The 13,248-nt window shown below is 42.0% G+C and overlaps 1 protein-coding gene across 2 annotated transcripts in view; it reads left to right on the forward strand.

Moving 5' to 3' along the window:
- The first annotated feature begins 347 nt into the window (after positions 1–347).
- LOC136448455 (wings apart-like protein homolog) overlaps positions 348–13,248 on the forward strand; it is a 29,126-nt gene continuing 16,225 nt past the window's right edge. The window contains exons 1-7 of one of the 2 annotated variants that reach the window (XM_066448019.1): positions 348–501; positions 2,149–4,043; positions 5,704–5,766; positions 6,212–6,244; positions 7,102–7,242; positions 9,181–9,317; positions 11,835–11,946. In XM_066448019.1, the coding sequence (XP_066304116.1) occupies positions 2,226–4,043; positions 5,704–5,766; positions 6,212–6,244; positions 7,102–7,242; positions 9,181–9,317; positions 11,835–11,946 (2,304 nt within the window). In that variant the 5' untranslated portion in view covers positions 348–501; positions 2,149–2,225. The remainder of the gene's footprint in view (positions 502–2,148; positions 4,044–5,703; positions 5,767–6,211; positions 6,245–7,101; positions 7,243–9,180; positions 9,318–11,834; positions 11,947–13,248) is intronic. The other variant, XM_066448020.1, reaches the window with a different exon arrangement.

The raw sequence follows: 13,248 nt of genomic DNA on the forward strand, positions 1-13,248 counted from the left end.
GTCTGTTATATTCCCATATTCCTGCTTATTCCTTAGTCATAAAACTGTCCCCGAAAGATCAAACTCTGTCGTTAGGAGGAAAGTGTCCCAAAACAAACATTCAAAACTTACCGCCATTTTGTCATATTGACGTCTTTTACAATAAAGACTATTGGCGAGCACTAAGCAGGTAAGTAACCTTGTAGTACAATGACGTGTAAGCTGGAAATATCCTCTCATGTTCTGGATCTTTAGCACGAAATGTGTAACTCAAAATTCCTTTACAAGTTTCAAAAATAACCGTTACTTTCCCGCCATCTATGCTAATGAGGGTCACGAGTTCAGCCAATGGGATGCGCCGTTACATCTTCAAATCTAGGTCGGAGAGGGCGCAGGCGTCATCAAGATGGCGGACAAGTTTACGAGGAAGATTTTCTTTTCCGCCGAAACAATTTCCATTTCGCTCGATCGGCGGTGCCTGCGGGCTCTCTGAGGCGCTCACATTGTGGATTTAGTTGTCAGGTAGGTTCACATTTGTGTGTGAATGTCCTCCCGTGCGATTCTCTGTCACGATTTTCACCAGAAACGGTGCCCCTCCACGGCTCTCTAAAACCCAGCTCAGGATATTGTGTCGAACGTATCATCTTCACAATGTGGATGTGCAAATTCCGGCAGAACAGCCGCCCTAAAATCACTTCCTTTCCCCATAGAAAGACCCAAAAGCCTTCTTCCGTACAATTTTGACCAAACGAATTTATCTAGAGTTTATTTTTGGACGTATTTGAGGTCTGTAGAGAGTAGAGCCACGTGAGACGCCAACATTTTTACGACCAAACATCGTCCTGTTGTTCTCCAGACAAGAGCTTGTCATGTCAGCTCCGCAACGCAACCACATTTTTGTTCAGGATTTTCTCTCACTAATGTACAAAACAACATCCTTACGGTCATTCTTAAAGCACCTTTGAATTAATCAGGACAAAATGTATTCCCTATCCTGTGTGTTTTTCTTTCAAGATAGGAAATGTTATTATGTATGCAGGTATCAAAATTATTAAGGCTGTTGCAGGAAAACTTAGGGAGGGGGAAATTCAGTTTACACAATCCATAATTCTCGACTTGACGTAATTACTAGTGTTCTGTAACAGTTAAATACCCTCCACTAATGATATTTTCATTTTTACTTGTTATTATACCCCTCCTATGTCGTTATTAATGAAATTGCCCCAAGCTTATTGTTGACAAAGGAAAGACATATGATCATGAAAAAGACAGTTATCTAATATGTACAGGAAAGTTTCAAAGGAATTGCATTATACTTCTTCAAGGTAAATGTTAGTTTTAAGAATTGTATTAAAAACAACCTATCCATTGGGTGAATTAATTTGATTAAAGTTTTTTGAGGGTAGGTTTGCAAAACAATGTGCAATATGACTTTCTTGCAATTGCTCATGGCTTAAATTTTTATTTCATAAAACAACTTTCTTAAGAATTATATGTACTCATGAAGCATTCTCCAGGCAAGTTTGTGACTGCTTTTGAATATGAACTAATCAAGTATGAAATTCTGTGACAGAAAAGTAAAAAAACAAAGCTGTACAAGAATTTTTTTATAGAAGCAACAAAAAGTCCTTTTATTTGTAAAAAAAACCCAACAAGAATTGTATCCTCCGAAACACATGCAGATAAAAGTAATTCAGGAATATACTGAAAGCAGTTTTTGTGCAGTCCGAGAGGCAGGTTAGGTACCTTGAGTTACAGTTGTCAGCTGGTCACTTTGTACATAGAGGCTGACCAGTTGACCTGTATTAAATGTGCTGTGCAGATGTTTGGTGTTTTCCTCTATTAAAGTAATAAGTTGTCAGTACAGCATGTTAGAAATGTCAGACCTACCACTAGGTGTTTCCTTTTAGCCTGGAATCCAGACCTATTATAGCTCCCGAGTCTCTCTCCGCTATTTGTGGAGAGAGACTCGGGAGCTATAATAGGTCTGGATTCCAGGCTAGTTTTCTTTGATAACTCCAGGGAATTACAGAATCTGTATTTGGTCACCTTTGCAGCTTTTTTTCAGCAGTGCTTTTCCATTTGAAACATATGTCTATGTATCTAGTACCAGCTTAATAGAAGTATCATAGTTATCAACCCTTGATTCTTCTTTCTTTCCCTTTGCAGTATCCCAAAGGACGCTGTTATTCTAAACAGAGGCAACATATTTGTTCAGACTCTTGTTGGTTGGGATAGGAGTCGCCATGCCGCGCTACGGCGTCAAAACATACAGCCGTGGAGCAGCGAAACCCAAGGTGGAAGAGCCCACCAATAAATTTGACCAGGTGTTTGGTGGCGATTCAGCAAAGCGACCCTTGGCGGCGAAAGCCTCCTCCAAGACGCAGAAATGGGGCAACACGACCTTCACCGCAGTACGGATGACCAGGAGGCACAACGTGGAAAACGAACAGCAGGTTGAACACAAGCGCAGGCGGTTGAACAGCGACGATCCCTTCAGTTTCGACAGCAGCGACGATGATCATTCTTCTCGAAGGGGGCTACGGACTTCGCCCCGGAAGAATATTCCTGCGGAGGAGCATTCGTACACGTCACTGTGCAAGCCCGCGCCGCAGAGTATGGGCGAGCATTCGTACACAGCGCGATCTGTCCACAAGCCAGTGCAACCGAAAGCGACGGGTGATCACGCGTATGTTTCCATGCATAGACCCCCCGTTCAGAGTGTAAAAGACGACCACACTTACCTGTCCTCCCCACAGAAAAAATCCACAAGCGACCACGCATACTCATCTATCCAGAAGCCTTCTGTACGAAACGCGTCGGATGATTATTCAGATCACTCCTATGCACATCATGTAACTACAACCTCTGTGTTGGCACCTCAGCCGAAGGCCGTTCCTCCGAGTGAATCTGCGGACCATTCATATGCAGCCCATTCCAAGCCCGTGGCGCCCAAGAATATGTCCAACGAACACTCGTACGCTGCTTCTTCAATGAAGTCCAACGTGTCAAAAACAAAACTGAAAGAAGGAAAGGTGACAGCGGAACTATTGTTTGACCGAGCCGTCGCCGCTGTTTCAAAATCCAATCAGGCAGCTGAAATCTCACCCAAGGACAATTTTGACATGCCATTGTCTATATCACGTTCGAAGGTAAAAGAAACACCCGCAGCTAAAGTTGAAGACGACCCATTCATTTTTGCCTCCCCGAAAAAGAATAGTGTCAACTCAGGGAAAGACGCTTTCGATTTTTCAGACTCTGAGGATGGGCTTTCATCAGATTCAGAGAAAAAGGAACAGGGTAGACCGTCGTGGAGCAGAATAACGAATAGCGGAGGCAGCAGCGTAGCCTCCAGTGGTACAACCTGGTCGCGTACTTGTGCTAAAGCGGACTCAAGCGCAGTCGGTGCAGGTAGCAGCAATAGCATGACTTTAGATGAGAGATGGGCGAGCATCACCAAGTCCCGTCCACCCGTTCGCTCGTACACATGGAACAGCTCGCAGTCTTCAGATGACGACGAATCACCGAAATGGCCCGGCCTTCCCCAAACAAGGACTATATCCGGAGGGCAGCCAAGGGTCCGAATAGTGGTGGGTACGGCCAGAAAGACAGCTCCTACCGCGGCTAATACGTCAGCTTCCAGTACTGCGAGTATACCAGTGTCTTGTGTTAGCAGCAGACTTGGTTCAACAAGTATTACCAGTAAGAGTACCGTGTGTACAACGCAAACTTCCGTTGCCTCGACAGCCAGCAGGTCGCAGACGGTGCTCAAATCTTACGCGTCAAGACTTTCATACGCGCCGCCAAGCGACGAAAGTTCTTTACCGTCGTCCTCCCAGGGTTCTACGAGCAGCAAGTTGTCGTCCTCACAACCCAGCACAAGCGGCTTTGCCTCTCTTTCGCAGCCGAGCACAAGCAAGGGTAGCCAAAGCTTGCCACCCTCGCAATCGAGTGCGAGGGACGAGGATCCATTCGGGTTCGAAGAAGAAGAACTGCCGTCTCGGTCGCAGCCAACCGCTAGCGGGGAACCCAGGAAGCCGCGCAAATTCTACAGCCCTAAAAAGGTGAGTAACTTGGTAATAATGTAGCTCTAAATAGTGAGTGCATGTGCATCTGTGTGCACCTAAAATTGGACATTTTCACTGAACTTTAACTTCACGGTGGTGCCATGTCAAGTGATTTATAAATTATAGAACGGTAGTGCAAAGGAATCATATAGATACTAGTAACGGTTAGTACATGATTTTCACGGTGATGATCAGTTCACAGTACAGAGGTGACTGTGAAAACAGTGAACATAAAGTTACAGTGAAAGAAACAAGAATTACAGTATTGCAGAGAACAGAAGTGTTCAAAGTATTTGGAGCCTTCACCAGAAAGCAAGCTGGCTGGCTGACCACACTGGTAGTCAGCGGGTGTTCTCGTCATTAAACGGCTCATAAACATCTAACAATGGAGCTCTTCAATTAGCCCCCAGAAATTACTGGGTTGAACTCTCGTGTAGGGTTAGCAGAGGAGCATGGGTCATAGTTGATCCTATACCTTTAATATAAGTTACAAGTCAGATTTGAAGAGCAGTGCATTGTAATGGCTTATTACCTTCACCAAGAAGGTTATGTTTTCGGTTTTTCGGGTGCGTGTGGCATCTGTGTACTATGTATGTTTATGAACAGCATACTGTAAATGCAGAAATCTTTGCGGGGACTTAATTTCATTGATAGGGAGAAAATGGAGTGTTCTCGGTGGTATTGAGCTCGCGGTTGAAACAACAGTAGCGCTACAGTCACACAATGGAACGGCTTTTTGCGTTGGTTTTGAAATTTAAGTTTGCCAGTAAAGAATTCACAGCGAAAACCGCAAACATAAAATCACCGCGAACATTTCTGCATTTACAGTAACTCAAGAATGCCAGGGTGGATTGTCTTGATATTTGGTATATAAGGGTAAGTCTTGTTTGAATGAATTTTAATGAATGCTTGAACAGCTAGGAAAAGAAGGACTCATTTTAGCTAGGATCAAATTAGAAAAACGAATGAATCAGTGAATGAAGAAATTGAATTGGTGTGGCCTAAGGTAGCCTCATTGAATTTTGCGTATTCATAACGTGGGAGGTTCATTTGTAGTTCATGATGTAAAAAGTTCATCCCTCATGTCACAGACCCCAAAGGAATTCTAGTGAACACTTAGCCTCTACCAGGCCCCGTCTTATCGCTGGGAAAATAGTAGAAATCAGCCGAGGTAGTCCGCTATACAGTATCGATAATGGAGCTTCACTGTATAGCGGACTACCCTGTATAGTGGACTACCTCGGCCGATTTCTACTATTTTCCCAGCGATAGGACGGGGCCTGGTAGAGGCTAAGTGTTCACTAGAATTCCTTGGTAGAGGCTAGTGAACACTCCCTATGATACTCATACTGTTTTAGAATGAAAACAAGAGAAACTTGAGAATTAATTTTAACATTCTTTTAATTTCTTGCACTAGAATCTATATTTCAAATTCTTTTCAGGAGGAGCAGAAAAAAGTCTGTATTTTTCATGAAATTGTCTGAGAATGAGATATCTGTACTTATATAACCCCTTTGTCAACTTTTGACCCCACATAAAAATTCCTGGTCCCAGGATGGCGTCCGTGCGGTGTCCAAAACAAGTTTAATGTCTTCCCAGTCCAAGAGGAAATGGTAACGGTTCTTAAACAATAGTTTCTTTGTTCTTTTCCCCACAGTCCCCTGCTAAGGTGAGGTACAATCCGCGTCCATGGCAACCGAGCACCTCCGAGAGCTTTGACGTAAGTTCATCACGCTGTTTAATTAAAATCTATATTCCTTTTAGGACAGTTTGGAGGACTTGGTTATGAGACTCGTTGACCTGAAAGATGTTGCAAGACTGAAAATGCAAACAATCTTAGCCATTCACACAAATTTCCTTCATTTTATCAAATGATGATTCTATTTTGTATCTTCTCAATGAAAAATGTTCATTGTTTATCTGAAAGAAATTGTTTACAAAGTCTGTTTTGGGAAATATAATAATATTTGTTTATGAATTATTTTTATTGTGCAGAAAGAGACTCAGAATCAAGTCCAAACCTGGGTTGATGTTATGAAAGGGGTGTATGTATTGTTTGAGCCACATCACTTGCCTTTCAGACTGTGCATCAATATGAATTGTTCACAGCGCCCATCACTGTTACTATTAAGTGTTGATTAACATGGAGATGTTTTGCTCCAAAGCCTACTCTGATGCCCCCTCCTCCCCCACCCAAGGTAAGGACACAGTCAGATTAATTCTGGTCATTTGTCATGGATAGAGTGATGGCAAAACAGGCTTGAAATTTCTGAGAATGCGATTCATCACTTGCATTCAGTCGGACCAGTTCTTGATAGATTGCGCTCATTCTTCTTTTTGAAAGGAGTGTAGAGGATATAATGTGGTATAGTGTGTATTATTTCATTAGTATGCCCTATTATTTGCATAGTTTTTATGTAGTGATATCATGTATGTCAATGAAAAGAAACTGCTGTTGAGAAATTAAAACCTGCAATTTGACAATCCTTATTTTCTGCATTTAACCATGCTTTATTTCAGGTTTACTGTTATGTTGCTGAAGATGAATTAACTACTGATATTTTAAGATTTTAGATTAAAATGTTAAGATTTTAGATTAAGATCCACCAAAACCCAAAACAATCATAAAAAAGCCAACCTTTTTCTACCGTACAGTACCGGCAATCTTTGGCACATCTTACCATTATCACTATCCAGTCCCTCTAACTTAAAGAAAGCCATCCACCATTTGTTATCAAGTTATAAGTTAATAGTTTATTTCCTCTATGTCTTATGTTATGATTATCAATGTTTCTTTTTACCTTGTAATCTGTATGTCTATATCTAATTTTTATTCTGAAGCCAGGAAGATTGCCTTTGGTATCTCACAAAACAAAAAACACTGTAAGATTTGTGTGCAGATAGTTAAAAGACAGTTCTCTTTTTCCTCTTTTTACACACAGTAAGATTCGTGAGCAGATAGTTTAAAAGACTGTTGTCTTTTTCCTCTTTTTACACACAGTCAGATTCGTGTGCAGATATTTTAAAGACAGTTGTCTTTTTCCTCTCCTCACAGGATGCGGAAGTCTACGATCACGATGATGATGATGATGAGCCCGCCACCGCACCCCTGCTGCTGACACGCAGGACGTCGGTGGCGCAGCGTTCCCACCATGCACCTGTCACGGCTCTTAGGGTCCCTCGTGAACAGAAAGAGGTTCGTCTCTAACCAGCGCTGTTTCCACCTTTTTTCCCCATCCCACTCATAGTTTTGGAGCCCATATTGTTGATTTTGATGTTGAATAGGTCATTCTAAGCTTCCAATAACTTTCGTCAGTTTCATGTCATGAAATTCAGTTTTTTGGGCAGACAGGATGAAATCCCAACAAGCAAATTTCCACCCCGGATGAAAGTATGGGTCCTGGAGACACCCCTGGTCACACATCGTCCCTGAGTATTTCAACCAGGGTGGCTCCAGCTTTAGATTTTTTTTCCGTCCCACTCATTGTTTGGGAGCCCATGCGGTGTTCGGCTAGCGGTGCTTGGGTTTACAGCGGAGATTGGGGCAGGGTCGGTCTTCGGGGGCAGCGGGAGGGTGGGCCGGGAAAGCTTGGGCGTGCGTGTGGTGCTCGGTGGCGCGCCGATATACGGTGTCTGGTCTCCCACAGTCAAAAATTAAGTGCCTAGTGTCTGGTCTCCCACAGTCAAAAATTAAGTGCATACATGTAGCTCCAATTTTGGATGCACAAAAGTATATTTTGAGTCCTTATTTGAATGATCTTCCTCTTTGCCTGGAAAAAAAATGGCTGATTGTTGATCTATTTACAATTGTAATGAAATTCCAGACATGTTTTAGGTTATTCCACAATGCCGAAAGCCTAATGATCCATTGATGATTGATAATGTGGAAAGTCCATTGTGTAAACGGTCCTGCCTCCATCCATGGTTAATTCCTGTGTTAATGTTCCATATGGTGTTGTCAACAAAGGCTTACCTCTGACAATTGCAAGGAGAACTTTCCCAGTGGGAGGGTGGCATAATGAATTAACAAAGGAAAAAAAATCAACAATATCCTGACATTTTCAGTTCTTGATGCATTGCTGTAGCTTATTTAGGGGAATCAACGCTACTTAATCTCTGTCAGATCTCGAATGTGAGCATCTTCAACCACACTCAATGTTTACATGAATGCGAAAGTTATATTGAGAAGTGACTACCAGTTCTTAGGTGTGGGGAAGGCTTTAAAACCTCTGCAGGTAACGACTGCAACACATAGACAGATAAACATATATGTAGATAACAGTAGAACTTGGTTAAAAATGTGAGCTATGGCCTCACTGCACTATTCTATAAGCCAATAAAGCGTCATGCTTCACCTCAATAGGGGATAACTGCTTTACACATTTTTCATTTGTTACCAATGTGAGTTGTTAATGTTTAATTTCACTGGCTATATGTCATTAGACCCTTTCCATTCATATTGGTAACTCAAGTAATGATTGAAGTATATTGTAGATCTGTCCATGAAATATCAGGGCTTGAAATGTGCACCCAAAATTGGAACACCTAATTTTTAACTGTGGCTGCACCGGTGCACCTAGATATTTGTCAAGGGTTAGCTACCCTAAAAGTAATTGTACACCAGCATACAGGATATTTTTGACTTTCAAGTGTAAAAGGAATACAACCTTTTTTGTATTAAATGTTTGAAATTTTCAAGTTAGCTATAGAATTCCAGTTCTGGGGTGGGGGGGCAGTTTAGGCAGTAAGATTGTTTTGCTCACATTCTACTTATGTTTATGTTGTGCACCTCAATTTTTAGGTTCGGTGCACCAGTGTACCTGTACCAAAAAAATGTATTCTGCGCCCTGAATATATTTTGTTTTCAGCCATATGTTTATGCATTGTACCCTTTGATCCATTATTGAAAAGGTGGGACATCACGTTTTCCATTGCTTACAAAAGAGAAGTCAAACCCTTCACTAGTCACTAGTTATAGACAATTACGTTTGTATAGTCTAGTCTAGCCTCTTTTATACCTATTTTTTTTTACCCTGTTATTTTATGTATGTTGTTTGCAATTAGCCTTCGGGCAGGAATTTGCAATAAACTTATTATTGAAACGTCCATTGGCTTGCCCCCCTCCCCCTTGCAGCTGTACACTGTGGTGAGTAATGTGAAGAACTACAACGACTGTATCGAATTGGGAGAGACTCAAGAGTTCTCGGATGACATAGAATACCTGCTGGATGGACTCAAGAACACAGAGAGTGCCGGGACAAGATGTTTAAGGTAAGAAGACTTGATACTGTATATCTTGAAATGTTTGCAGTGGTTTTATGTTTGAGCACCGCAAACGAGATGTCCCAGTAGCTCAACTGGTAGCAGTCTTAAAGTTGAGCTCCTGGTTCCAATTACAGTAATTGGTAACTGGGAGACCCCAGTTCAAATCCTGTGTGCCCGTCTTTCAGTAGGGATGTAAAATGTGGGTCCCATGTTCGCGGAGGTGCCTAGAGCACATTGAAGGGGATGGGCTAGCAGCCCCTCCCTGTAGAAATACTGTAATGCAGATATGTTCGCGATGGTTTTATATTTGAGGTTTTCACTGTTTCACCAGGAACTTAAAGCCACCGCAAACATTTTTGTCCAATACTGTAGCAGTATGTGACTATAGCACTGCCGCGTACTTAAAACCACCGTGAACACTCGCCTTAGCGCGAAATAAAACTAAAGCCACGCGAACTTAAATGCATTTACAGTCAGTATACCCAGGGTGCTACTAAACAGCAAGGAGACTTACTGACCTATGTGCCACTAGGTATTACAAGGTGAATAACAACAGCAAACATATGCTCTGTCTTACATTACTGCAGTGGTTTCCACCTCAAACTCAGAACACTTCCTTTCCCCTCCGAATGGAAAATTAAGTCCCCGCAAACTTAATCGATTCCCAGTACATGAAATTGATGAATATCTTAAAAATTTCTATGTTGTGTTTGGTGCCTCAATTTTTTCTGAACTGGAGTTTATACCTAAGTGAACTGTAAATGTCTCCTCATGTACATATTTGTCCGTAGCTTACTGTATTTGTATTTAAGGATTTCTGTTCTAAAAAATTGCATGAAACAAAAGTAGGTTGCCTCTGAAATTCAGAGCACTGGTCCTGTTTATTTTTACCTTGGGGGCACGATTATATGTGTCCTTGTACATGTGTGTCTCTTCAGTGTATACGTATGTATTATTCAGTTGTGGTGGTATATATGGTCATAGTCTGAGCGCTGTCATTTTTAAGACTAGCACGATTAATCTTAGAGTAAAGGAAATGTAAAGGTTATAAAGAAAGTCAACCATGATTCATGAATTCATGACTTAGAAATGAAATTCAGTTATGAGAAATTTTCTAGGCTGTCATTGTCATATGCATCTGCTCATGGTTTTATGAAGACATCAATTCTACTTCAGGTTTTTGAAGAAACACAGTACTGCTGTAATAAATTTATGCAGTTGTACCAGGGTTGCCTCCAGCTTTAGATTTTCTGTCCCACTCACTATTATTTGGGAGCCCATGTTGTGGATTTTCGTCGTTAAATCTGTCATTTTCAGCTTACAAAAACACATTCTTACCAATTTCATGTCGTGAAGTTCAGATTTTTTGGACAGACGGTAAAATTTCTGTCCGTTCCAACGGGCAAATATCCGTCTACCGGAAGGGACAGGTCCTGGAGGAGAGAGCCCCGACTTTTACTCCATCAAAAATCCCCGAGCAAATTGTACTCCAAATTTAGTGAAAATCTGATTAGTAATGTTTTTTCTGCTAGCCACTTAAATCATGACTTTTGATGGTTTACTTTCCTATGACTTCCTCATGTTACACCTCGATTTGAAATGTTAAGATGATAGAATGGCTTGTATCTGTGTCATTAAACATACAAATGTTATCTGTGCAAATGAATGAAGAATAGTAAAATCATTCTTTATTCAGAAATAAGTAATTCATATGCAGTCCAGGTCATGTCAGCCATAGCTGGCTGAACATGCAAGGAAACACTTGCAGAAGATATTGCACAATGTTGTTTTTCAATTACAATAAAATCACAGTATTTTACCTAACCTCTGCATAAGGCCATGTTGATTTGATTATATGGATGACATCTAAGCGCGCATCAACTTTCGTCTTTTTCAAAAAATGAAAAATTGGACCATGCTGTAAACCGTACAAAGCAGCTGCAAAATGAGCAAATATATGCCATAAATTGCAAAAACAATATTTCAGAGAATGTATACTGATATTGTTGAATGCCAAAGTCAAAGAAAAAGATAAGAAAAAATATAAAAAGACCACAGCACATCCAGGTCAAAAGATACAAAAATTGAAGTTCTGCTGCAGTACCAAGGTCACATATTAGGGGGCCCAAAATCGTCCTTGAACTTCGGCTTCACCACACCTGCCCACATACCAAATATCATTGTAATCCATGAAGAGGTTCTTGAGTTATGCTGACTACAGTAGTGTGGAAACACAAACAGACAAACAAACACACACACAGACACACCCAAAACTATATCTCCATTTTTCATGGAGATAATAAAGAATCTATTATTCGGTATTCCCTACTCTATGTGTTTAGTTTTGCTCATCCTTCCTGACCACGTAGATTCCATAATAAAGGCAATCTTTTTTTTTGCCAAACTCTTTATTTTATTTGCTAGCTCGCATCAGTTTTGGGGTTCCCAGAGGATGTCATCCATTTGATCAAATCAACATGGCCTAGTAGAAAATATAAATATGTACTCTTTGTATATTTCCAGTTTGATCAGCCTGGCGACAAAGTGTTTGGCCCCGATCTTCCGCCTGCAGTTACGAGCACACGGTACGGTCAACAAGGTGTTCGGGGAGCTTCAGGATGCCTCGTCAGATCCGGTGAGCACTGTTGGCGTATCACTTACTCACTCACTCACTCACTCACTCACTCACTCACTCACTCACTCACTCACTCACTGAAGTCACTCACTGAACTCACTCACTGAACTCACTCGCTCACTCACTCACTTACTCCCTCACACACTCACACTTACTCACCCACTCACACTCACTCACTCTCTGCCTCCCTCCCTCCCTCCCTCATTCACTCACACTCTCACCACTCTCACTCACTCTTACTCTCATGTACATGTTATATTACAGGCCCTGTCCCTGTGCACTGCTGATGGACATGTTATATTACAGGCCCTGTCCCTGTGCACTGCTGATGGACATGTTATATTACAGGCCCTGTCCCTGTGCACTGCTGATGTACATGTTATACTACAGGCCCTGTCCCTGTGCACTGCTGATGTACATGTTATATTACAGGCCCTGTCCCTGTGCACTGCTGATGTACATGTTATATTACAGGCCCTGTCCCTGTGCACTGCTGATGTACATGTTATATTACAGGCCCTGTCCCTGTGCACTGCTGATGTACATGTTATATTACAGGCCCTGTCCCTGTGCACTGCTGATGTACATGTTATATTACAGGCCCTGTCCCTGTGCACTGCTGATGTACATGTTATATTACAGGCCCTGTCCCTGTGCACTGCTGATGTACATGTTATATTACAGGCCCTGTCCCTGTGCACTGCTGATGTACATGTTATATTACAGGCCCTGTCCCTGTGCACTGCTGATGTACATGTTATATTACAGGCCCTGTCCCTGTGCACTGCTGATGTACATGTTATATTACAGGCCCTGTCCCTGTGCACTGCACTGCTGATGTACATGTTATATTATAGGCCCTGTCCCTGTGCACTGCTGATGTACATGTTATATTACAGGCCCTGTCCCTGTGCACTGCTGATGTACTTGTTATATTATAGGCCCTGTCCCTGTGCACTGCTGATGTACATGTTATATTACAGGCCCTGTCCCTGTGCACTGCTGATGTACATGTTATACTACAGGCCCTGTCCCTGTCCCTGTCCCTGTGCACTGCTGATGTACATGTTATATTACAGGCCCTGTCCCTGTGCACTGCTGATGTACGTGTTATGTTACAGGCCCTGTGCCCTGCTGATGTTGTACATGTTATATTACAGGCCCTGTCCCTGTGCACTGCACTGCTGATGTACATGTTATATTATAGGCCCTGTCCCTGTGCACTGCTGATGTACATGTTATATTACAGGCCCTGTCCCTGTGCACTGCTGATGTACATGTTATACTACAGGCCCTGTCCCT

Source organism: Branchiostoma lanceolatum, chromosome 14 (assembly GCF_035083965.1).
Source record: "Branchiostoma lanceolatum isolate klBraLanc5 chromosome 14, klBraLanc5.hap2, whole genome shotgun sequence".
Classification (NCBI taxonomy): domain Eukaryota; kingdom Metazoa; phylum Chordata; class Leptocardii; order Amphioxiformes; family Branchiostomatidae; genus Branchiostoma; species Branchiostoma lanceolatum.